The sequence below is a fragment of the Pyrgilauda ruficollis genome, unplaced genomic scaffold (assembly GCF_017590135.1).
Source record: "Pyrgilauda ruficollis isolate IOZ18807 unplaced genomic scaffold, ASM1759013v1 scaffold335, whole genome shotgun sequence".
Classification (NCBI taxonomy): Eukaryota; Metazoa; Chordata; class Aves; order Passeriformes; family Passeridae; genus Pyrgilauda; species Pyrgilauda ruficollis.
In genome coordinates this window covers 75,831-99,957 of record NW_024524767.1, presented here as the reverse complement: position 1 = coordinate 99,957, position 24,127 = coordinate 75,831, and the positions used below count along the sequence as shown (strand labels likewise).

General features: G+C 42.9%; 1 protein-coding gene across 5 annotated transcripts in view; it reads right to left on the bottom strand.

Annotated features, from left to right (window-relative positions):
• Positions 1 to 473: 473 nt before the first annotated feature.
• LOC121357457 (splicing regulatory glutamine/lysine-rich protein 1-like) overlaps positions 474 to 24,127 on the bottom strand; it is a 71,295-nt gene continuing 47,641 nt past the window's right edge. For 2 of the 5 annotated variants that reach the window (XM_041474721.1, XM_041474725.1), the window contains 3 exons: positions 4,429 to 4,515; positions 3,639 to 3,768; positions 474 to 2,240 (listed from right to left, as the gene is read on the bottom strand). In XM_041474721.1, the coding sequence (XP_041330655.1) occupies positions 2,088 to 2,240; positions 3,639 to 3,768; positions 4,429 to 4,515 (370 nt within the window). In that variant the 3' untranslated portion in view covers positions 474 to 2,087. Of the gene's footprint in view, positions 2,241 to 3,638; positions 3,769 to 4,428; positions 4,516 to 9,758; positions 10,087 to 24,127 lie in introns of those variants that run through there. The other 3 variants (XM_041474722.1, XM_041474724.1, XM_041474723.1) reach the window with 3 other exon arrangements.

Below are 24,127 nucleotides of genomic sequence, written 5' to 3'. Positions count from 1 at the left end.
ATGGCTCTTAAGAAATCTCACAATGATGAAACTGATTAAATTAATTCAGAGGGTACAAGCCATCTTACAGAATCACAGAATGCACTAGGTTGGAAAAGACCTTTGAGATCATAAAGTTTAACCTATGACCTAACCCAACAGCTCCTCATCAACAAAACCATGGCACTGAGTGCCATGTCCTGTCTTTTTTTAAACATGTCCAGGGACAGTGACTCCACCACCTCCCCAGGCAGATGACTCCAGTGTGCAATCACTCCTTCAGTGAAGAATTTTTTTCTAATGTCTAACTTAAACTTCCCTTGGCACAGCTTAAGACTGTGTCCTCTTGTTCTGTCAGTGGTTGTCTGGGAGAAGAGACTGACCCCCACTTGACTACAGCCACCTTTCAGGTAGTTGTAGAGAGTGATAAGGTCTCCCCTGAGTCTCCTTTTTTGACAGGCTAAACAACCCCAGCTCCCTTAGCCGTTCTTCATAGGGCTTGTGTTCCAAGCCCTTCATCTGCCTCGTTGCCCTCCTCTGGATGTGCTTAAGCGTCTCAGCATCCTTCCTAAACTGAGGGGCCCAGAACTGGACACAGTACTCAAGGTACTCAAGTACTCAGTGGTTTAGCTTGACAAAAATATTTGGTTTGTCATTCTCTTCTTACATGTTTTTTCTTTAAAGAATGAAAAAAAGAATCTCTACTGTATAACTCCTGTGTAAATTAGAACATTTTCCAAAATTATTTATCATCTCAGCTTTGCATCTGATTCCTTATTTATCACCCAACAGGTATCAGAGATGACAATGGAGAGGTAACAATTAAGGCCATCCAAATGTAGATTAAATGTCTGAAGGACTGTCTTTGATGCAGGTGATCAGAAAATGCTTTGTATTCAGCTACTGCTTTTGTACAGTGGTGGTACCCGAAATGCATCTTTGCTTTCACCTATAAATCTCTTCTAGTAAAAAAAAAAAAAAAAAAAAAAAAAAAGCAAAAATGGAGTTTTAGTATTTTAACAAGGGAATCAAAAAATCCTTCTGAGAAATAAGTTGCTTTCTTGTCTACAGTATTGTGGTGGCAAATAGCAATAGAAATAATGTAAGATTTAGCTGAAAATAAGTAATAGCACAAACATTTCTGGAAAATACCACATAATTTTAAGAAGGCACTAAAGCTTCTGCTTGTGCTCCCATAGTTTTTTAAACAAGTAAGAAAAAAAATTTCATAATGGCACCTGTACTATTTGCAGCTGAACAGACACACTGCCGTACTATTCAAAACAAAGCTGTAAGTTACCATAATATCATATAAATGTGCTTACTTCTGGAAGGACAAAAATAAACAAAAAAACAAAACAACCCTGAAATAACCCAGTAAGCTAACCTATTATCTATAACATAGCCATGTTCCTTTTTGGAACAGAAAAGTATCATGCATTGTTCAAGTACTTTAAAAGAAATAATTATTTTAAGCATAACAGTAAGAAATTGTTTAAAATAAAATCCAAGAATCTCAAGAAGTAAGCAAATGAAAAACAAGCTAGTCAGTGGGCATTTAACATAAGAACCATAAAACTCTGTTTATGTTTAAAAATAATTTTAATTTATAACAGAAGAAAATGTGTACATTTATGCACCATTTTAAAGCACATCAAACAGTACACATTGAAGGTTTTGTAGATTTTTAACCTGAAAAGTAAGTCAATACAAAATTCATGAACAAGCAGAACTTTAAACAATCTTTGATGCATATATTCAGCTTTTTTTTTTTGATAGTACAGGTTTACATCTTTCAGTTTCTACTTATTCGTAACAGAAAATGGCAAAACTTAACATAAATCATTTTACAAGTACAGCCATCATGGAGATGCATGGATTTTCAGACATGAATAGTTCTGATGTCATCTGCCTTTTCAGGGTATAACTACTGGTCTGTACTCTCTTGCTTTACAGCAAGAAATTGACAAAACTGTTACTAGAATTGGAAGAGCTACTAGTACTATCACCATGTTCAGATTGATTACATTGATATTTTCTTCCTTGTTCTGGGAAAGAAAAAGTTTCATATTTCATCCCTTAGTTGAGTCAGTGGTCCATTTTTTGCTTTAAACCTCTTCCATTTTAATTGAATGGTTTTCGTCATTTGGTCGACAGTTCCCATTCTGTTGTAGTTGGACTTCACTAATCCTTTCTGTATCTCTATTGCCTACTTCCTTGTCAGTTTCTGAATTCTGATCCTCTTCAGTGTGATCTTTGTCCTACCAAAGATAAAATTATTAAAAAAAAATTGTCTTAGCATTACAAGATATAACTTCCAACCAATTACTGATATTTTGATTGCCTCAATTTTTACACGCCTTGTTTCAGCAATTTTCGGAATACAGGTATCAGGGGTTTTAAATTTTTTTAAATTAAAACACTTTTTTAAGATTTTTTTTTTGTAATTGGCTGAAGTTAGGCACTCATAATAACCTGTCACCCAAGAAATCATTGCCATAAAGTGATCTGTCTTTATGATCAATATTCGCGTAATACAGAACAAGCAGTATCATGGCACCTATGAGAAAAAGCTCCAGAAATCAGGACTTCAACATATTTTAAAAGTAAAACAGAATTGCAATTTTTCTTTTATATTTTTTGTCAGGTAACTGATAAATTTTAAGAGAGTTCTTGGGCAAGACAATTACTTAAGCATGTGGACAGGGTCACCTAAATCAGCTGTTTTATAACAGTTGAATAATTCTGAGTACTACAAACTACTCTTTAGAAGCATTCTGGGTTTTAAATGATAAATTAAACATTTGAAGATGTTCCTTTTCTTAATCACACCACCTTCTATTTTGCAAGGGAAAAATCCCATACTACTCTTTCCTCAAATCTTCAGTTTTATTCCTGCAGAGTCAAATATGCAGTCCAGGACCAAAGCAACCAGGGAGAGGCTGAACTGCAGAATGATGAAAGTTTATTAAAAATCCTTTCAGATCAAAAGCCTGTGCTGGTTTTGGCTGGGATAAAGCTAATTTTCTTCATAGGAATTAAAAGATGGGGGAAGGGGGGGGGGGGAATTCTGAGCAATGGTGTTTGTCTTCCCAAGTAAGTGCTACACATGATGGGGCCCTGCTCTCCTGGAGATGGCTGAATACCTGCCTGCCCATGGGAAGGAGTGAATGAATTCCTTGTTTTGCTTTGCTTGTGTGTGCAGCATTTGCTTTCCCTATTAAACTGCCTTAATCACAACCCACAAGTTGTCTCCCTTTTAGTCTTCTGATTTTCTCCCTCATTCCATCAGGGAGGAGTGGGTGAGAGAGCAACTGTGTGGTGCTTAGTTGTTGGTCAGGGTTAAACCACGACGGGCAAACTAACCCTGAACCCTGATGCTTAGTTATACAGTCTCCTTTATGCCTGCCCTTACAGATAGGCAGCCAGTCAATTCCTGACATATGACACAGAACAGAAGAGAGAGAAACCAAAACAAAGTGTTTCAGTAACCTATTCGCACAAGCTCCATCAAGTGGCAATACTTTGATAAAGAAAACAGGGGAAAAGAAGGGTGGGGAAAAGAAGGGTGAGGGAAAGAAAGATGAAGAAGGGAGGAAATTCCAATAGTTGTTCCACTTGTAGCACTCCACTGTTTATCACCTGGTCACACAGCTTACCTTCAAAGTAGTGGTGCTTTTGTCAGATCTCTCCTTTCCCTCTTTTACTTTACTAATTTTTTTCTTGAAGTATTCCCTTTCTTTTCTTTCATTATTTGTATCTCTTTCTCTTTTTTTCTCTTTCTTGTTTCTGTTTAAGAAAATTTTTACTCAAATCAGAATTTGATCCCACAGCAACAAATGTACTACCAATGCATACTCTGACTGTACTGTACAGTAAATTGTACAATAACTATGAATGTTGGTATCCTGGTTTGCTTTCTTTCAGAAAAGTTCAGTCACTTTGAAACATAACAAATATCCCTTCACAAAGACAAGTGAAGAGAGCGAAAGAATGCATGTGTTCAGTATACATGGTATTTGCAAAGAGCTAACAGATTAAAAACTCTCCAGTTGAAAGCATACCAAAGCATACCAAAGCATATCAAATACATAAAGGGCTTTTTGGTCTGTTTTAACTTAGAACTGAATCATACTGACCAATTAAAATTATCTGAGATAACTAATGAAAAGGCAGTAAATCAATGAAAATATTTCCCAAATTGTTTTCAATATATTTATCTGCATCCACTTTCAAGTGTTCTGCTTACTGAAAAATAGACCTTTTCCTTAGAAATGAAAATTACTAAAGAGCTTTTTCCAAACTAAAAAACCAAAAACCAGAAGAAACACAAATTGAGTTAGCTTATTTCATAACAGTGATCTCTATATCACATTTCAGTTAAAAAAAAATACTACAACTTTTTCCTCCTTTACTGTTCATTAACTTTTATGTTTACAGCAAACTGACCTTCTCGGAGAAGGAGTTTGTGAAGACTTTTTTTTGGTCGTTTTAGGAGACTTGGAGAGACTTCTACTCTTTGTTTTACGTCTTTCTCTGGAGGACCAATAAATTTAAGATCACCAAAGAAGAAAAATAATAAACTCAGCAGCTGGATAAAACCAGAAAGCTCTTAAAACGATCTGACAGAACTAAATAAATATTCCTGAATATAACATTATCTATGACCAATAATATATGAACCATATAAACAAAACAAAAAAAAATTATGTTTCAGTTTGATGGGAAAGGAGAGAATGGAAGTGAGAAGTAGGAAAAAAAAGTTCTGCCCTTCCTTTCAGATTTTAGTTTTATGCTTATCCTCACATGCTTGTACTTATATGTGATAACAATGGAAACACACTGTATTCACTAATCTTGTACTAAGTTTCTTCAGTCAGGAAAATAATACAATTGAATGAAAAGACAAATTAAGACAAAAGGCGTAAACTTGAGCAATACACACTTCAAAAATTAACATTGCAAGCTTAAGATCACTGGAATTCCAGTTCAGCATGACTGACATTTAATTCCTGAATACATAAACTAGCATTCATATTGGTTTAGTAGCAAGCAGTACAAAATGAATCTCAAGCTGTTGTCAAAATCAAAATGAAAATGTTAATATCAATTGTTTTCCTAGCAGTCCATGCTCAGCAAACCTATGCATTATTCTATAACACACTGAAGAGCTCTTAGTATTTTACAAAACAGCTGTTTTATACAGATGTATGAAATTTGATGAAGTTGCTGTTATGGAGTCTGATCTCAAATAGAACAGAACATTAAATAACTGGTTGCAAACATACTGAAGCACATGTTAAAATAAAGTAAAAATTGATCAAGTAAAAGCTTCATTTAACATAAACATACTACCTATCTGTCAAAGATGACTCTTTCCTATCACCTCTTCATAGGGCAGGAAAAGCAGACAGGAAGAACCAACAAAGACAACAGGGAAGTTAAAAACTAATTGTCAGGGCATTTTAAGACACAACACAAAAGTTACACTTATGTGTACCAGCTTTTGCAATTCCCACTGATTTTCTTTAATATTTAGGAAGGCCAAGAAAACAACAGTTATTAGATAAATTACAAAAGCATAAATTAAGATATACCTAGTATCACTATTTGGATTCATACTCTAATGGTATCATCTAGCTTGATCTCCTGATGCTGCACAGGACAAAAGTTCATAACTAATTTTTTTCAGCGAGTTCTTAAGTTTGATTAAATTTTTGGTAAACAAAGATATAAAGTGGCCTCAAAATCATGGAAAGAACCTCCACAATCATTGATCAGCTGTTAACTAGTTAACATGCACCTCATTTTGAACATCCTTACATTTATCATCACCATTTTTCAAATGGGGACATTGGAAATTAATATATTGTTCTGACAGTGTTCCCACTTGGTCTACATTGAGTAAATCCCCTTTATTTTGTTTTCCTGCATACATATCTGTGAGCAACCAAGTAAGCGCCCTAGTAATTATGTTTCAACTAGAAACCATTTATTCATTAAATCTAATTTTCAGTTTCTGCTTTTCATATTTCAATTTGAAGAACTACAGCTGTGTCTGACACCATTCCTACCTCTATGTTACATTTGTCTATAAAAAGATTTTTGTGTGCCTATTTCTATTCACACTCTTAAGGAACACTAATACAGCAAAATTTAAGGAAAAATAGTTTGAAAAATTTGATACTGATTTTGTGACTCTAAATCATACACATTCTTGTCTCAAAGGGAAAAATTCCACAGGGTAATGACATGAGCCAACTTCCTGTTGATTTAAATAAAGTTCACTAGAAGTCACTCCAAGATTTGCCTTAGACCAACATCAGGTCTAGCGGTGCTATAATTTTTTGAATTCTGAGACAGACAGAAGCTTTGAGGCAGAGACATTTCACACCACCTGTCCCCAACTAGCAGTACTTGGAAGAATGGTGGTAGTGTGGAATAAGACCCCCTCTACTCCACTCTCGTGAGTGTTGAGTAATACATTCTGTGCAAGTAGCTCAGTGCGCAGCTGCAGTGCGAGCTACAGATTAAACTCTGTGTGGTGGAAAATAGCGAGAGCCCCAGGAAGAGGCTGTGAACTGGCACTGACCTTTTGCACAACAAAGGGCACAGGGACCTGTAGCACCAGCCAGGTGATCGGACACTCAGAGACACAGCAGGAGCTGAGGACTCAGCAGGAAGACCCCAGACTATTGTGCAGATAGACTGGAAGGATATAAAAGCCCAGGGATTCAGTTGTTCAGGGTTCCTCCTTGAAGGCACCAGCTTGAGCTGTTTCTGTTACTGCACTATGAATAAATTAAGGAATCAGATGTCTGAGACTGCTATGGGAAACCTGGGGTTGAGCCAGTAACAAAATCATATGAGAGTGGGGTGTGTAAAAAACACAATAAACTTGCTTATCAACAACCTGGACAAAGGGACAGAATGTACCCTCAGTAAGTTTGCTGATAATACTAAACTGGGGGGAGTGGCTGATACACCTGAAGGCTGTGTTGCCATTCATCAGGACCTTGATAGGCTGGAGAGTTGGGCAGACAGAAACCTAATGAGGTTCAACAAGAGTAAGTGTAGGGTCCTGCACCTGGGGAGGAATAACCCCAAGGACCAGTATAGGCTGGGGCTGACCTACTAGAGAGCAGCTCTGTGGAGAAGGACCTGGAAGTCTTGGTGGATGACAAGTTGACCATGATCCAGCAGTATGCCCTTGTGGCCAGGAGGGTCAATGGTATGCTGGGGTGCATTGGGAAGAGTGTGGTCAGCAGGTCGAGGGAGGTGATCCTCCCCCTCTATTTGGCCCTACTGAGGTCACACCTGGAGTTGTGTGTCCAGTTCTGGGCTCCTCAGTACAAGAAAGACAAGGAGTTACTGGAGAGGGTTCAGTGGAGGGACACTAAGATGATGGGGGGGGGGGGTCAGGTCTGGAGCATCTCTCTTATGCAGAAACACTGTGGGAGATGGGCCTCTTTAGTCTAGAGAAAAGAAGACTCAAAGAGGATATCATCACTACATATAAATATCTCAAAGGTGGGTGACAAGAGAATGGTGCCAGACTCAGTGGTGCCCAGTGACAGAACCAGGAGCAATGGCCATGAACTAAAACACAAATAGTTCCATCTCAACATGAGGAAGAACTTCTTTATGTTGTGGGTGGCAGAGCACTGGAACAGGTTGCCCAGGGAGGTTGTGGATTCTCCCTCTCAGGAGACATTCAAAACTCACCTGGCCACATTTTTCTGTAACCTGCTCTAGGTGACACTGTGTTCCAGCGCAGTCTAGATCAATTCACAGCAGATTGTGGGGCTGTGTTTCCACCCCTGGGGCAGTTGGTTCCAGGTGTATTGGATTTCCCTCCAAGTGAAAGCAAACTGTGGCCTGCACTCTGCCGCCAAAGGGATTGAGAAAAATGCATTAGTGATATCAGTTGTGGCACCATTTGGCTGCTTTTGATTCCAGCTCATATTGAAGTTCCAACATGTCTGGAACGGCAGCACTCAGAGGTGGTGTGACTTCATTCAGGCCACGATACTCTACTATCAGCCTCCATTCCCCATTAGACTTTCACACTGGCCATATGAGGCTGTTAATGGGTGAGTGTGTTCTGCTGATCACTCCTTGGCTCTGGGTGGGAGTTTAAGAGTCTCAGTTGGTGCAATATTGCTGCCGATGCACTGTCCTGGTAGCAATTGGTATTTGCTGGTCTTCAACCTGCAGCAATCCCATGATGAAGGGATCTTCGGAGAGGTCAGGCAGGGTGGATAACTGTTTGATTTTTCTGTATTCACAGCTACACCAAAAGCCCACCAATACCCTTTTGGATCCTTGAAGTACCTTCTCCTGAGGTAGTTGATGCCAAAGATACAAGGCACCTCAGGGCCAGTCACAATGATATGCTTTTCCCATTTGTCCCGTTAAACTCACCTCAGCCTCTAATACAGAGAACTCCTGGCCTCCCCCTGTCCAGAGATGCAGATGGATTCCGCACTCTTCTGCCTTGATGGCATTAGTGTGCACTGTGCACCAGTATCTATTAAAGCTTTATACTTCTGGGGATCTGATGTGCCAGGCCATTAAATACACACAGTCCAGTATACCCGGTCATCCCTTTCGTCCTCCTGGCTGAAGGCAGGGACCCTCTGTTCCTGGTCAGAGTATTCACTGTCTGACCTTTGGGATGCCAGATCAGAAGTGTCCTCACCACGGTTAATGGAAGTGATTTCAGTTATTTTATGTCTGGGAGATCACTGATTGCCTTCTTTTCTTTCTGCAGCAATGACACGGAGTCATTTTGGATGACCCTTTCTTAACAGCTCTCTTCCCTCTCAGTTCACAGACATGGCCTTCCAGCTTAAAGGTGGGTTCACCATCCCACTTCCTCATACCCTCCCTCTGGTCACACAGAAAGAACCAGAGTTCACCACACTGCCTGAGCTTGGGACTTCCCTCTGACCAGAGCAGGAGAGGACAGATCTCTTGGGCTGCCCCTAAAAGCTGGGGTGCTAGCTTGTAGGCATGAGGAAGTACCCAGTGTTTCTTCTACATTTCAGAGCCAGGAGGATGCCATCTCTACAGTTGGTGTATCCATTTGTGGATAATACAATGATACCAAGCTGCTGGAATATGATGCAGGGGAACTTTGAACCACCTTCCTCCACATGGCCATTGTACAAGGGACATCCTCTGGATCTTTAGGGACTCTGTCACTTTTTAGATCACTATAGATTATTTCCAGCACTGCTACTTCTCTGTACTGGATACCTTTGTCTGTAGTGGTCCACTTTGCTGGGGAGCTCACAAGATCTTCCTTAAATGGATATCTTGCCCTCACGCTTGAGAGAAGCCATTTCCAGAGTCTGCAAATTTCTCCTTCCTTTCCAGTTCCTCTTTCAATTTCCTGATCCTTAGGAAGGGATCCCAGCTGTTTGGCTTCATGACCTTCTAACTACTGACTGTTGGCCCCATTATCCCAGCACAAAAGCAGCCAGGCAGAAATCTGCTCACCTTGCTGGCGGCTGTAATCTTTTTGCAAGTCTCAAAGTTCTGATGAGGTCAGGGACCAAGTTGTGGAGACCCTGGGGGGCATCCCCTGGGTTGGGGGGACATGGGGGGGGGGCATTAGGGGGGGGGGGGGGGGGGGTCAGGTCTGGAGCATCTCTCTTATGCAGAAACACTGTGGGAGATGGGCCTCTTTAGTCTAGAGAAAAGAAGACTCAAAGAGGATATCATCACTACATATAAATATCTCAAAGGTGGGTGACAAGAGAATGGTGCCAGACTCAGTGGTGCCCAGTGACAGAACCAGGAGCAATGGCCATGAACTAAAACACAAATAGTTCCATCTCAACATGAGGAAGAACTTCTTTATGTTGTGGGTGGCAGAGCACTGGAACAGGTTGCCCAGGGAGGTTGTGGATTCTCCCTCTCAGGAGACATTCAAAACTCACCTGGCCACATTTTTCTGTAACCTGCTCTAGGTGACACTGTGTTCCAGCGCAGTCTAGATCAATTCACAGCAGATTGTGGGGCTGTGTTTCCACCCCTGGGGCAGTTGGTTCCAGGTGTATTGGATTTCCCTCCAAGTGAAAGCAAACTGTGGCCTGCACTCTGCCGCCAAAGGGATTGAGAAAAATGCATTAGTGATATCAGTTGTGGCACCATTTGGCTGCTTTTGATTCCAGCTCATATTGAAGTTCCAACATGTCTGGAACGGCAGCACTCAGAGGTGGTGTGACTTCATTCAGGCCACGATACTCTACTATCAGCCTCCATTCCCCATTAGACTTTCACACTGGCCATATGAGGCTGTTAATGGGTGAGTGTGTTCTGCTGATCACTCCTTGGCTCTGGGTGGGAGTTTAAGAGTCTCAGTTGGTGCAATATTGCTGCCGATGCACTGTCCTGGTAGCAATTGGTATTTGCTGGTCTTCAACCTGCAGCAATCCCATGATGAAGGGATCTTCGGAGAGGTCAGGCAGGGTGGATAACTGTTTGATTTTTCTGTATTCACAGCTACACCAAAAGCCCACCAATACCCTTTTGGATCCTTGAAGTACCTTCTCCTGAGGTAGTTGATGCCAAAGATACAAGGCACCTCAGGGCCAGTCACAATGATATGCTTTTCCCATTTGTCCCGTTAAACTCACCTCAGCCTCTAATACAGAGAACTCCTGGCCTCCCCCTGTCCAGAGATGCAGATGGATTCCGCACTCTTCTGCCTTGATGGCATTAGTGTGCACTGTGCACCAGTATCTATTAAAGCTTTATACTTCTGGGGATCTGATGTGCCAGGCCATTAAATACACACAGTCCAGTATACCCGGTCATCCCTTTCGTCCTCCTGGCTGAAGGCAGGGACCCTCTGTTCCTGGTCAGAGTATTCACTGTCTGACCTTTGGGATGCCAGATCAGAAGTGTCCTCACCACGGTTAATGGAAGTGATTTCAGTTATTTTATGTCTGGGAGATCACTGATTGCCTTCTTTTCTTTCTGCAGCAATGACACGGAGTCATTTTGGATGACCCTTTCTTAACAGCTCTCATCCCTCTCAGTTCACAGACATGGCCTTCCAGCTTAAAGGTGGGTTCACCATCCCACTTCCTCATACCCTCCCTCTGGTCACACAGAAAGAACCAGAGTTCACCACACTGCCTGAGCTTGGGACTTCCCTCTGACCAGAGCAGGAGAGGACAGATCTCTTGGGCTGCCCCTAAAAGCTGGGGTGCTAGCTTGTAGGCATGAGGAAGTACCCAGTGTTTCTTCTACATTTCAGAGCCAGGAGGATGCCATCTCTACAGTTGGTGTATCCATTTGTGGATGTCTGACCTTTGGGATGCCAGATCAGAAGTGTCCTCACCACGGTTAATGGAAGTGATTTCAGTTATTTTATGTCTGGGAGATCACTGATTGCCTTCTTTTCTTTCTGCAGCAATGACACGGAGTCATTTTGGATGACCCTTTCTTAACAGCTCTCTTCCCTCTCAGTTCACAGACATGGCCTTCCAGCTTAAAGGTGGGTTCACCATCCCACTTCCTCATACCCTCCCTCTGGTCACACAGAAAGAACCAGAGTTCACCACACTGCCTGAGCTTGGGACTTCCCTCTGACCAGAGCAGGAGAGGACAGATCTCTTGGGCTGCCCCTAAAAGCTGGGGTGCTAGCTTGTAGGCATGAGGAAGTACCCAGTGTTTCTTCTACATTTCAGAGCCAGGAGGATGCCATCTCTACAGTTGGTGTATCCATTTGTGGATAATACAATGATACCAAGCTGCTGGAATATGATGCAGGGGAACTTTGAACCACCTTCCTCCACATGGCCATTGTACAAGGGACATCCTCTGGATCTTTAGGGACTCTGTCACTTTTTAGATCACTATAGATTATTTCCAGCACTGCTACTTCTCTGTACTGGATACCTTTGTCTGTAGTGGTCCACTTTGCTGGGGAGCTCACAAGATCTTCCTTAAATGGATATCTTGCCCTCACGCTTGAGAGAAGCCATTTCCAGAGTCTGCAAATTTCTCCTTCCTTTCCAGTTCCTCTTTCAATTTCCTGATCCTTAGGAAGGGATCCCAGCTGTTTGGCTTCATGACCTTCTAACTACTGACTGTTGGCCCCATTATCCCAGCACAAAAGCAGCCAGGCAGAAATCTGCTCACCTTGCTGGCGGCTGTAATCTTTTTGCAAGTCTCAAAGTTCTGATGAGGTCAGGGACCAAGTTGTGGAGACCCTGGGGGGCATCCCCTGGGTTGGGGGGACATAAGAAGCTTCCCTCAAAGCTGTTTGGCCCCACTGGCTCCTTTCCCTGTCCTTATGTCCCCGAGCCACTCCCTCCCTATTCCCTGATTGGCCCTCATCTTTGTACTGCCCCGAGACGAGGTTCACCCCCTACCCCCTGGGGACTGAGTAACCTAGACCATATACATGTGTGGGCTTTGGGAACTCTGAGCATCTCACTGCGTGGCTGAATTAAAGATCTGTGAATATTATGCAAAGGCCTTTGTAGTTCTTTACCCTGGATTTTACTAGCAGCAATTCAGGCTGCAACACCAAGTAACTTCAGTTTCCCGTTTGATTTGCCTCACTCCTTTCAATTTCTTTGTTGAAGGGCCTGCCTCTTGATCTAATCCCTCCTTTCCTACTGTTACTTCCTCTTCTTCTTCCTCCCTTACTAATTGATAGTATGGGCCTGCAACTTGCCTTGTCCATTTTTTTGTTTTCGCTACAGGGGCAATTACTGTAGTTGCTGTAGTTTGAGTCCTTGTCTCAGCCATAGTGTCCTCAAATGCAGTTTGGATTCCTGCATCAACTATAGTCCTGTGACAGTATTGAACGGTGGCTCGGTAGGCACAGGCCAGGCTCTTGTACAGGGCAAGAAGCTGCTGGTATTCATTGGGGTAAACAAGGCACCCTTCTTTCAGTTGACAGGTCAGTTTATTAGGGTTGTTTACCTGTTTGGGTGTAAAGTCCCAGGCAATGGAAGGTGATAACTACCCTAGGAACCTGACCAAATTTTTCCACAGGGCAGATTTTCAATAGCTCTTCACATAAAGGTTGTTTTCTCTTATACCAGGATGACAGATTGCATGAATTCCATAGTGTACCAACAGTATTAGCTAATATTATTAATAGTATTAAACAGCTTACATAAGGATGAGCAAAGACCATGGAAGTCTGCAGTACAAAATCATTCACATCCACCCTGGGCAGGGAGAAGGAGCTGTATTCACTCATCATTGTTTGTCTTAACATGTTCCCAAACTCAGCAAAACAGAGTGATAAGCAGCGCAGTTGACAAACGCCATGTCCTGCATAGGAGCTTACTACTTGATAACTACTATTTATCATTTACTATAGCATGCAATATATATATATATATGTATAACTGCCTTTATCTTATCCCACATTTGGGCACCAAAAGGACTAGTGGTTTAACCTTGGCTGGGTGCCAGGTGTCCAGTAAGCTGCTCTATCACTCCCCAGTGGGACAGGGGAGAAAATAAGATGGAAAACAACTAGTAGGTTAAGATAAGGCCATTTACTAAAGCAAAGGAAAAAAAATAAACAAAAGTTTATGCATGCATAAGGAAAGGGGAAAGTTAATCTCTACTTCTCATCAGCGAGAGATGTTCAGACACTTCCCGGGAAGCAGGGCTTCAGCACGAGTAGTGGTTGCTCTGGAAAGCAAACGTAGAATAACGAATGCCCCCTGTTCCTCCTCTCTCCCTTAGCTTTTATATCTGAGCTGACGTCATATGGTATGTAATATCCCTTTGGTTAATTTGGGTCAGCTGGCCTGGTTGTGTCCCCTCCCAGGATCTTGCCCACTCCCAGCCCCTTGATGGGGGGAAGGAATGTTAGACGGACAGTGCTTCTCAGCAGTAGCCAAAACACTGGTGTGTTATCAATATGCTTCCAGCTACCAATGCTAAGCACATCAATGTGAGGGCTGCTAAGGAAAAATGAACTCTATCTCAGTCAGATCCAATACAACCTGCTTTGGCAGAAGGGTTGGACTAGATGATCTCCAGAGATCCCTCCCAACCCTAACGAGTCTGTGATTTTGTGTAGGGAGTCAAGCGGGGCATCCATAAGCATTTGTTATATCAGGTACGGAGCCACTGATCACAATGTTGCTTGGTCTGTTCACATGGTTGTGGTACCTCGGCTGTGGAAAGACTGTCCAAGACAGCAGACAGATTTGAAAGACTCGAGAGAGTTAGAGAGGAAATGTCCCATGCCCCACCAGTATGGACCAGAGTCTGCTATTGGGAGCAAGCACCCCCATACTTGAGAGAGAGGGTACACACCACAAGGTAACCTGTGGTTTTATCTGTGTGCCCATGGAGAGGACATGAGGAAATGGGATGGAAAACCCACCTCTGTCCTAGCAGCATGTGTATGTGAGTTGAGAGGAAGGATAACCACTGCAGGAAATTCTTCAAGGATAAATGTAGCTCCAGTTTCCAGTGAGCAAGTCCTCAGACAGAATAAAAGGGATGATGTTACTTCTGATACTCTTGAAGGGACCTCCAGGTCATCTTTACCATAAGTGAGCAATGAGTACTATGACCAGAATTAGAGGGGCCTTGCCTCCAGCCAGGTGGAGGAAAGGGACAATCGGATCTATTAGACTGTGACCATCCGATGGCCTGGCACATCAGACCCACAAGGGTATAAGGCATTAGTTGACATTGGTGCACAGTGCACCCTGATGCCATCAAAATATTTAGGGGCAGAATCTATCTCTATTTCTGGGTTGACAGAGGGATCCCAACAGCTGACTGTACTGGAAACTGAAGTGAGCTTGATACAGAGCAATTGGCAAAAACACCCCATTGTGACTGATCCAGAGGCCCCATGCATCCCTCACACAGATTACCTGAGGAGAGGGTATTTCAAGGACCCAAAAGGGCATCACTGTGATTTTGGGATACATGCTGTGGAGACAGTGGAAATTAAACAACTGAATACCTTGCCTAGTCTCTCATAGAACCCTTCTGCTGTGGGACTGATGAGGGTTGAAGAACAACAGGTACTGATCCCTACCACAACAGTGCACCGTCAGCAATACCGCACTAACTGGGACACCATGGCCCCTGTCTGTGAGATGAGTTGTGAACTGGAGACTCAGGGAGTTGTCAGCAAGACTTACTCACACTTTAATAGTCCTCTATGGCCAGTGCATAAGTCCAGTGGAGAGTGAAGACTGACAGACTATTGTGGCCTGAACGAAGTCACACCACTGCTGAGTGCTGCTGTGCCGGACATACTGGGACTTCAGTATAAACTGGCCTCCAAGGCAGCAAAGTGGTGCCACCATCATTACTAATGTGCTTCTCTCCATTCCTCTGGCAGCAGAGTGCAGGCCACAGTTTGCATTCACCTGGAAGGGTGTCCAGTACACCTGAAATCAATTGCCCCAGGGGTGGAAACATAGCCCTTCCATTTGTCATGGACTGATCCAGACTGCACTGCAAAAGGGTGAGGCTCCAGAACACTTGTAACACATTGATGATGTCATCATGTGGGGCAACACAGCAGAAGTTTTTGAGAAGGGGGTGAGGTATTCCAGATTCTGCTGAAGTCCAGTTTTGCCATAAAGCAGAGTAAGGCCAAGGGACCTGCTCAGGAGATTCAGTTTTAACGAATAAAATGGTAAGATGGACATCATCAGACTCCAATGGATGTGGTCAACAAAATAGCAGCTCTGTTCCCACCAACCAGCTTTCCTAGGCACTGTGGGTTTTTGGAGGATGCATATTCCAGAATATAGTCAGACTGTAAGTCCTCTCCCTTCCTGCTGATAAGTTGGGTGCTGAACAACAAGAAGCTTTTGAACAAATTAAACAGAAGATTGTTCATGCAGTAGCCCTTGGGCCAGTCAGGACAGGACAAGATGTGAAAAATGTGCTCTACACTGCATCTGGGAATATTGGTCTTTCCTGGACCCTCTAGCAAAAAGTACACAAGAAGACTCGAGGATGACTCCTAGGGTTCTGGAGTCAAGGACACAAAGGATCCAAGGCCTGTTACACCTCAACTGCAAAAATGATACTTATAAAGGGGTTGGAGCTGCTTCAGAAGTGATTGACACTGAAGCACAGCTCCTCCTGGCACCCTGACTGCCAGTGCTAGGCTGGATGCTCAAAGGGAAAGTCCCTGCAACACATCATGCCAATGATACTACCTGGAGTAAGCGGATTGCTTTGATCACACAGTGAGCTCGAATAGGAAACCCCAATCACCCAGGGATCTTGGAAGTCATCGTGAACTGGCCCAAAGGCGAAAATTTCAGACTATCATCAGAAAAGGAGGAGAAGGTAAAATGTGCAGAGGTGGCCCCACCATATAATCAGCTGCCAGAAAATGAAAAGCAATACACTCTCTTTAATGATGGTTCCTGCCATATTGCAGGCATACATTGAAAATAGAAAGCTACCATATGGAGTCCTATGCATCGAGTCGTGGAAGCTATTGAGGGACAAGGTGGATCAAGTCAGGTTGCAGATGTGAAAGACATCCAGCTAGCTTTAGATATCACTGAATAAGAGAAATGGCCAGCATTCTACCTCTGCACTGATTTGTGGATGGTAGGAAATTGTTGGAATGTTGGGGGACACAAGACAGATGATGGACTTTGGACCTGGTTAACATAAGAGATTTGATAACAGGATGCCTCGGCAAAAGCAAACGGAACTTTGAAAATTAGACCTAGATTGCAAGAAGATTAAATCAGACAGGTTGACCGGAAAAAGAAAATCCCATTAAACTCTGCAATCAAGACATGTTGTTATATGCATAAGTTTGTGTATGTGATTTTAACCTAATCATTGTAGTACACATTACTAGTCTCCCTAAAATAGTATATAAGCGCTTGTATCCCACAATAAAATCAGATTCTGATCACCGAGTCAGTCTCCCCATCTCTCTCCATTGCCGACAGGAAATGTTCTGTGGGGGTGGCTGGATCAATGGAAAAAGACCAATTGTCAGCAGAGAGGTAAACCTGTCTGGGTTGCAGAATTGTGGTAAGACACTGCTGCCTGGATAGAGCAGTAAATGTACATCATATAGATGCACACATACCCAAGAGTAAGGCTATGGAAGAACATTGCAACAATGGACAGGTGGATCAGGCTGCCAAGATTAAAGCATCTCAGGTGGATCTGGACTGGCAGCATAAGGGTGAATTATTTCTGGCTTGATGGGTCCATAACACCTCAGGTCATCAGGGAAGAGATGCAACATACAGATGAGCTTGTGACTGAGGGGTGGACTTAACCATGGACACTACCTCCCAGGTTATCCATAACTATGAAACACGAGCTGTGATCAAGCAGGCCAAGCGGGTAAAGCCCCTGATGGACAATGGTCAAAATATAAATATGGGAAATATGGGGAGGCCTGGCAGACTGATTACATCACACTCCCACAGACCCATCAAGGCATGCACTACATGCTTACAATGGTGGAAACAGCCATTGGATGGCTGGAGACGTACTCTGTGCCTTACGCCACTGCCCGGAACACTATCTTGGACGTTGAAAAGCAAGTCCTGTGGTGACATGGCACCTCAGATAGAATTGAGTCAGATGACGGGACTCATTTGAAAAATAGCCTCATAGACACCTTGGTCAGAGAGTATGGTATTGAGTGGGTGTATCATATTCCCTATCGTGCACCAGCTTCTCGGAAAATTGAATGGTGCAATGGACTGTTAAAAACCACATTGAAAGCAATGGGTGATGGGACCTTCAAATATTGGGATCTACATCTAGTAAAGGCCACCTGGTTAGTTAATACCCAAGGCTCTACCAATCAAGCTGGCCCTGCCCAATCAAAACCTCCAGATACTGTATAAGGGGTTAAAGTTCCTGTGGTCCATATGAGGAATGTGTTAGAGAAAACAGTTTGGATTAGTCTTCCCTCAAGCAAAGGCAAAACCATCCATGGGATTGGTTTTGCTCAAGGATCTGGGTGTACCTTGTGGGTAATGCAGAAGGATGGAGAAACACGATGTGTACCTCAAGGGGATTTGATTTTTGGATGAGAACAGTTGGTAATGTTGAATTGTATAATACTGGTTGCTGAATGACACTTCTACTGTATGCCATAACTACCATGGACAATGAGGATGGACTGCTCCAGATACACCAGTTGTGAGTTCCTGATGCAACTTGCAATCAGCCAACAGCACACCAGCCCTCCTGCCCTAGAAGACATCTAGGATGGATAGAACCCACAGTCACGGACTAAATTAACTTAACAGACATCTTGGAGGGATGGCCATTGACTATGGCAATGATATTCATGCTTGTGTATATTTTATATATATATATATAATATATATAATATATTATATATATAAAATATATATATATGTGTATGTATATAGTTAGAAGGTGAGTATATGGTATAGATTAAGGGGTGGATAATGTCCTGGTTCCAGCCAGGATAGGGTTAATTTCTGCTGTAGCCAGTAAAGCCAGTTAGTTTATACCACCTCATTGCCAGGGGTGGGGGAAGGAGGTCTCTTTTGGGGATATCATGGTGGAGGTTCCCCTATTACTGGGTTCCACGGTGAGTAATGGGAGTCATTCAGTGAATCATGTCCTCTTTCTTGTACATTGCTATTAGTACTGTTGCTGTTGCTGTTACTGTTAGTTTTCTTATCTCATTGATGTTTCCAGTAAACTGTTCTTATCTTGATGCATGATCTTTGCCTTTTGTGCTTTCAGTTCTCCTCTCAGCTTGCTGCAGAAGGGAGGGGGAGAGGGGAGTGAGGAAGTGGCATGTGGTTTGGAGTGTTTCAGTGGAAACACTAAATTGGGAAATACCATTCCTAAACCATGACAGAGGGGACACAACTAGGACAGCTGACCTGAATTGACCAAAGGGATATTTCATATCATATGATGTCAGCTCAGATATAAAAGCTAAGAAAATGGGGAAGAAGGGGGAACATTCCTTATTTACAATGTTTACCTTTGTGGAAAGATGTCTGGGGATAAAATTAGAGGAAACTGAGAAGTTATATTCACATCCTGACAGAAGTTATAAACAGTATGGAAATTATAGGCTAAAATACAGTTGCCACTCCCTGGATAGAATGCGGTTGGCATGCTCAAGACCTATTCTATGATAATTCCCCACACCCACAATCTGCAACCAGAGCACCTGCTAAAGGGGATGGAATGGAGGGTGGAACCGAGTGGGCACACTGCAGCCAGGCTCTGTTGAAATCCTTACAGGGAGGGGAACTCAATGATACTTTGCAGCTGATAAACCAAGTAGCACCTGTCAACCAGGGGAGATAGGAAAAGATGTCCTGCTGCTGAGCCATCAACTGTGTTGAAATTGCTCTCCTCAGATGAACTTGCTTCATTATAGCCTAATTGTAATATTAATGCATACCGCCATCCCACAGCTACCCACCTGCAAGGTGCCACCACACCTCACTGGGCATGTGCTCTATATTTTTTTTACTGTATCTTTCAAAGCAAAGCAACAGAATTTTACACCAAGCAGTAATAAAGGTATGTATGACTAGAGTCACTCAAGCTCCACCTAAACATAAAGAAATAATATAAAAGTAAGTGGAGAATGGGAGAAAAGTTAGGGAAGACTCCATTGTAACTGTTGGGATCAGTCAACAGGCTGAACCTGTCTTTTTCCCCATAGGGATGCCTATTGGGTAAGAACCGTACTCTGCATGCTGAATACATTTAATGGGGATGAGACCCTGTCTGTGTACTGCTTTGAATACATCTTTGCAGTCAGATACCATCACTGACAATCCTTGAACCTTAACCTGTCACAATTTTATATTAAGTGTTATTCCATAAACTGTTAGTGTGAGTCCTTCACGGGCACTGACAGTGGATAACATACTCAAATAAAGCTGAAGACTTGCTGAGGGGTCTCCCTTATGTTGTTGGTGTGTTTCCCTCACTAAGTCAGTTGAGTCACCCTCCAATCCAGTTGGACTGTTCAGTGAAGGGTCCCCCTAACAGGATGCTGACAGACTGGTTGAGCACAGGGGTCTCGGCTTTCCTGGGGCACTTACAGACAAATTAAATACTAAGCTTTCTCACACCAAGGGTTGAGGAAATCTCCCCTTTTAACGTGACAGACTTCCAGAGCAACTGCTACACATGCCTTGCTTCCCAGGAATTGGCTGGATGGTGTTATGGATATGATGGTAATTCGTGCTGATAGAATATGATTGTTAGAATAATATAATATAAAGCCTTAAAATCACACCAGCAAGGGAGAAGGGGATTGCTTCACAGGGTGACAAAAACTGCAGCTGGCAGTATTGTTTACCAGACATACCTAGGAATAGTCCATTGGGATGGATGTTAGAACACTGGGAGGAGTGCCTGACAAGGCGGAGGAGGTCAAGGGAACGAATTATTTACTATTGCATGGAGAAATGGGCGAACGCGGAGGTTAAGAAATATCTATTGTGGCCCATGTTTGGCACCTTTGAAAAGGAAACATGCTGGGCCTTGGATGAGTTAGTGTCTGAGGAGACCGGGCCAACAAGTGAAGAAAGGGAGTACACCCAACTCTGGGAATATGCCAGTACGGGACTTTTTCCGGTTAAAACCTACAGAAACCAGACGAACCCTGGTGAGACATGGGAACCCTTGGACAATCTCCCACCCCCTTACCCGACACCGCAAGACCCTCTCCCTCTCCCCGTGCCAGTAAATCCTGCACACCAGCCTGTGTTACCACAAGCACCGCCAATGGAAGCCTTACCTATACAAGGACAGGCTTCGGTGATGCAGCACTCACAAGAACCGTCCCTGCCCCCTCCTCCCTCACAGCAGATAGAGAACACAAGGCACACCCTTCCCACAGGTGGGAGCGGATCCCCGCCTGCTAGCAGGACAAGACACCAGACCCAAAAGGTAAACTTAGATGATAGTGAGGACGAGGAAGGTCAACAAAATCTTTTTCCACTAAGGGAGGTTCCAACAGCTCCGGGAGTTATTGGGTACGTAAACGTGCCAAAAAACTCTGGGGATGTGTGAGCATTCAAAAAGGAAATGGGGAAGATAATGGATGATCCGTTGGGGGTGGCGGAGAGACTGGATGAATTCCTGGGGAACAGCATATATTCCTACGATGACATCAGCGCTATCCTGAGGTCGCTGTTCAATGTGGAGGAAAGGGAAATTATAAGGTCAGCTGCAATAAAGGACTGGGAGCATAGAAATCCTCAAGGGGGGAGTGGTGAAGACAAATGGCCTAACCAGAGACCTTCGTGGAATGCGCAGATGGAGGAAGACAGATGTAAAATGATAGAATTGAGAAATATGGTTATACAAGGTATTAGGGGGGCAGTTCCAAAGGGACAAAATCTGAGTAAAGCACTAGGGGAGTGCCAGGGAAGGGATGAAACTCCCACTGAGTGGCTGGAGAGACTAAGGAGAAGCCTCCAGATGTACTCAGGGATAGATACTGACTCCCCAGTGGGAGCAATCATGTTGAAGACCCAGTTTGTGGCAAAATCATGGGAAGATATAAGGCGGAAACTAGAAAAGATGGAGAATTGGCAGGAGAAGACGCTACAGGAATTACTGAGGGAAGCTCAGAGGGTTTACATGAGAAGGGAGGACGAAAAGCAAAAGGCACAGGCAAAGGTCTTGGTGGCGGCGGTAAGGGAAGCTCAGAAACACGAGAGGGATTTGAACACAGATAAGATGGGTCAGGCACACAAACCTCAAGGGAAACCTAACCACTCCCAAAAGAAACCCACGAATAGGCAGGGGGATGGACTTTAGTGCTACTACTGTAAGCAAAGAGGTCACTTTAAGAGGGAATGTAAAAAGAGACTGAGGGATGAAAGGATCTTTCAGGAGGATTAGAGGTGTCAGGGGCTTTTTAATTTGGGGTCCATAACACCCAGAGAGCCCTTGATAAAATTAAAAATAGGACCCCAGAAAGAAGAATTGGTATTCTTGGTTGATTCGGGAGCCGAGCACAGCACTGTTCAACAATTACCTTGTGGATGCTTTAAAAGCAAAGATTCCATGATGGTCATCAGAGCAAAAGGTGAACCCTTTAAGGTACCAGTTATAAAAGATGTAGAAATAGAGTCTGAAACTAAAATCTGTTTGGGAAATATCCTGTTGGTAGAAGAAACAGATTATAATTTGCTGGAAAGGGATTTAATGGTGAATTTGGGGATTAGCCTGATTGCTCAGGACTCACAGCTTATGGTAAGTTTGTATCAACTAACTACAGAGGACGAGGGAAAAATCAGTCCTAAGGTTTGGCATTCAAAGGGAGAAGCGGGAAAATTAGAAATTGAACTATTTGTGGACGTGAGTAACCATACTGACCACGGAGTGCTAACTCAGGAGTGGGCAGGGTCAAAGAAACCTGTGGGGTATGTGGGGTATGTATCAAAACTACTGGATCCTGCTAGCCGGGGGTGGCCTACATGTTTGCAAGCCATTGTGGCAGTGGCTGTTTTGGTGGAAGAGGCTAAGAAAATAACCTTTGGGGCACCTTTAGTTGTTTTTACTCCTCATAATGTGAGGAGCATTTTACAGCAAAAAGCAGAGGCGATTGCGGTCGTTCATGTAAAAAGACACCAGGCGGGAGTACAGTTTCAGACCCAAGGGAGCAACTTAGCTGATAAGGAGGCTAAAAACGCAGCACTGCTACAGGTAAGCACCCCAGAAGTTGAAAGAGGAGAGGTACAAGAATATCCCTCACGACCCTCTCAAAAAGAGATCGAGGGGTACGAGAAAATCGGGGGGAGACTAGAAGAAGGTAAGTGGAAATTACCACTGCCTTTGATTGTTGGCAGTCAGGACTGTATATCGGTCACAAATAAATTTTATCATTTTATTTTTATTAAAATTGGCTGGATCAATTTTTACCTATAACAATGGGAAGTAGAGAATTAACATTTTTTTTTTGTCTTTGCTCGTGCACATACCAACTTTCACTTTTGCTTTAGTAAACTGCCTTGTCTCAACCTATCAGTTGTTCTTAATCTTATTCTCTCTCCCTGTCCAGCTGAGAAAGAGGAGTGACAGAGCACCTTGGTGGGCACATGGCATCCAGCCAAGGTCAACCTACCACACCCATAATGGTAATTGGTGAGTGATCTCTCCCCTTTCTTATGTCAACTCATGGTATTTTTCTCTCCCATCCAGTTGAGGAGAAGGAGCAATAGAGTTGCTTAGTGAGCACCTGGCTTTCAACCTAGGTCAGTCCAGCACGATTAATTATCTAATTCAAGACTCCTGATACATACATGCAGAAATCGTTGTTTCCAAAGCTAACAGAACTACCTCTACTCTGTGCAAGTAGTCAATCCATGAAATAATGTTAACAATGCATTAAAATAGGAAGCTGTATATGTTTAAAGAAGCCACAATATTTTGCCCATAAACCTCCAGAACAGCATGGACATTTCATATAACCCAAACAGAATGTTCAGAAACCATTACAGTTTTTTCTGCATTATATGAACCATAAACTCTTGAATTTTGAGGGCTATGAAAATTTTGCTTTTGTCCAGGGAAGTGATTATTATATGTAGAACTTTTCCCAATTCATCCAGCATTTCATTCTCTCAAGGTAACATAAAATTTTCTATCTAAATTTGTCACATGATGTTATTGAACTCCATAATTGCTGAAGTATCTGGAAAGCTTCTGAACTTAAGTTAGCTGCTATGCTTTTGAATATGCTTGAGTTAGTCCAGTTACAGAGCTTAAAATCAATCTCACAGTCTCCTTTTGCTAGATTGAATTTACCCAGACTTCCACTCAGTTTACCCTCCCTCACAGGCAAAAACAACAGCTAGATTAACCTTGACTGCTTTCCTGTTTACTATCAGCATGGTTAAGAAGTGTTAATTTTTACTTGCATCTGGACATTTAATCAACTAAACAAGGCATCCTTATTTTTCAACTGAGATACATACATTCACTTTCTGAATGGTTAGTCAGCCAAATAACATGCTTGCTTCCTGCTCTTCAGCCATCCAGCCAAGAAAATTCATTGCTCGCCATCCTTAAGGTGGCCCAGTGGCAAATACTACCATCCAACTGTTCATAAGCCAAACAAATTCCATTACAGACCAACACTGTAGAGTATGTAAGTAATGAAGAA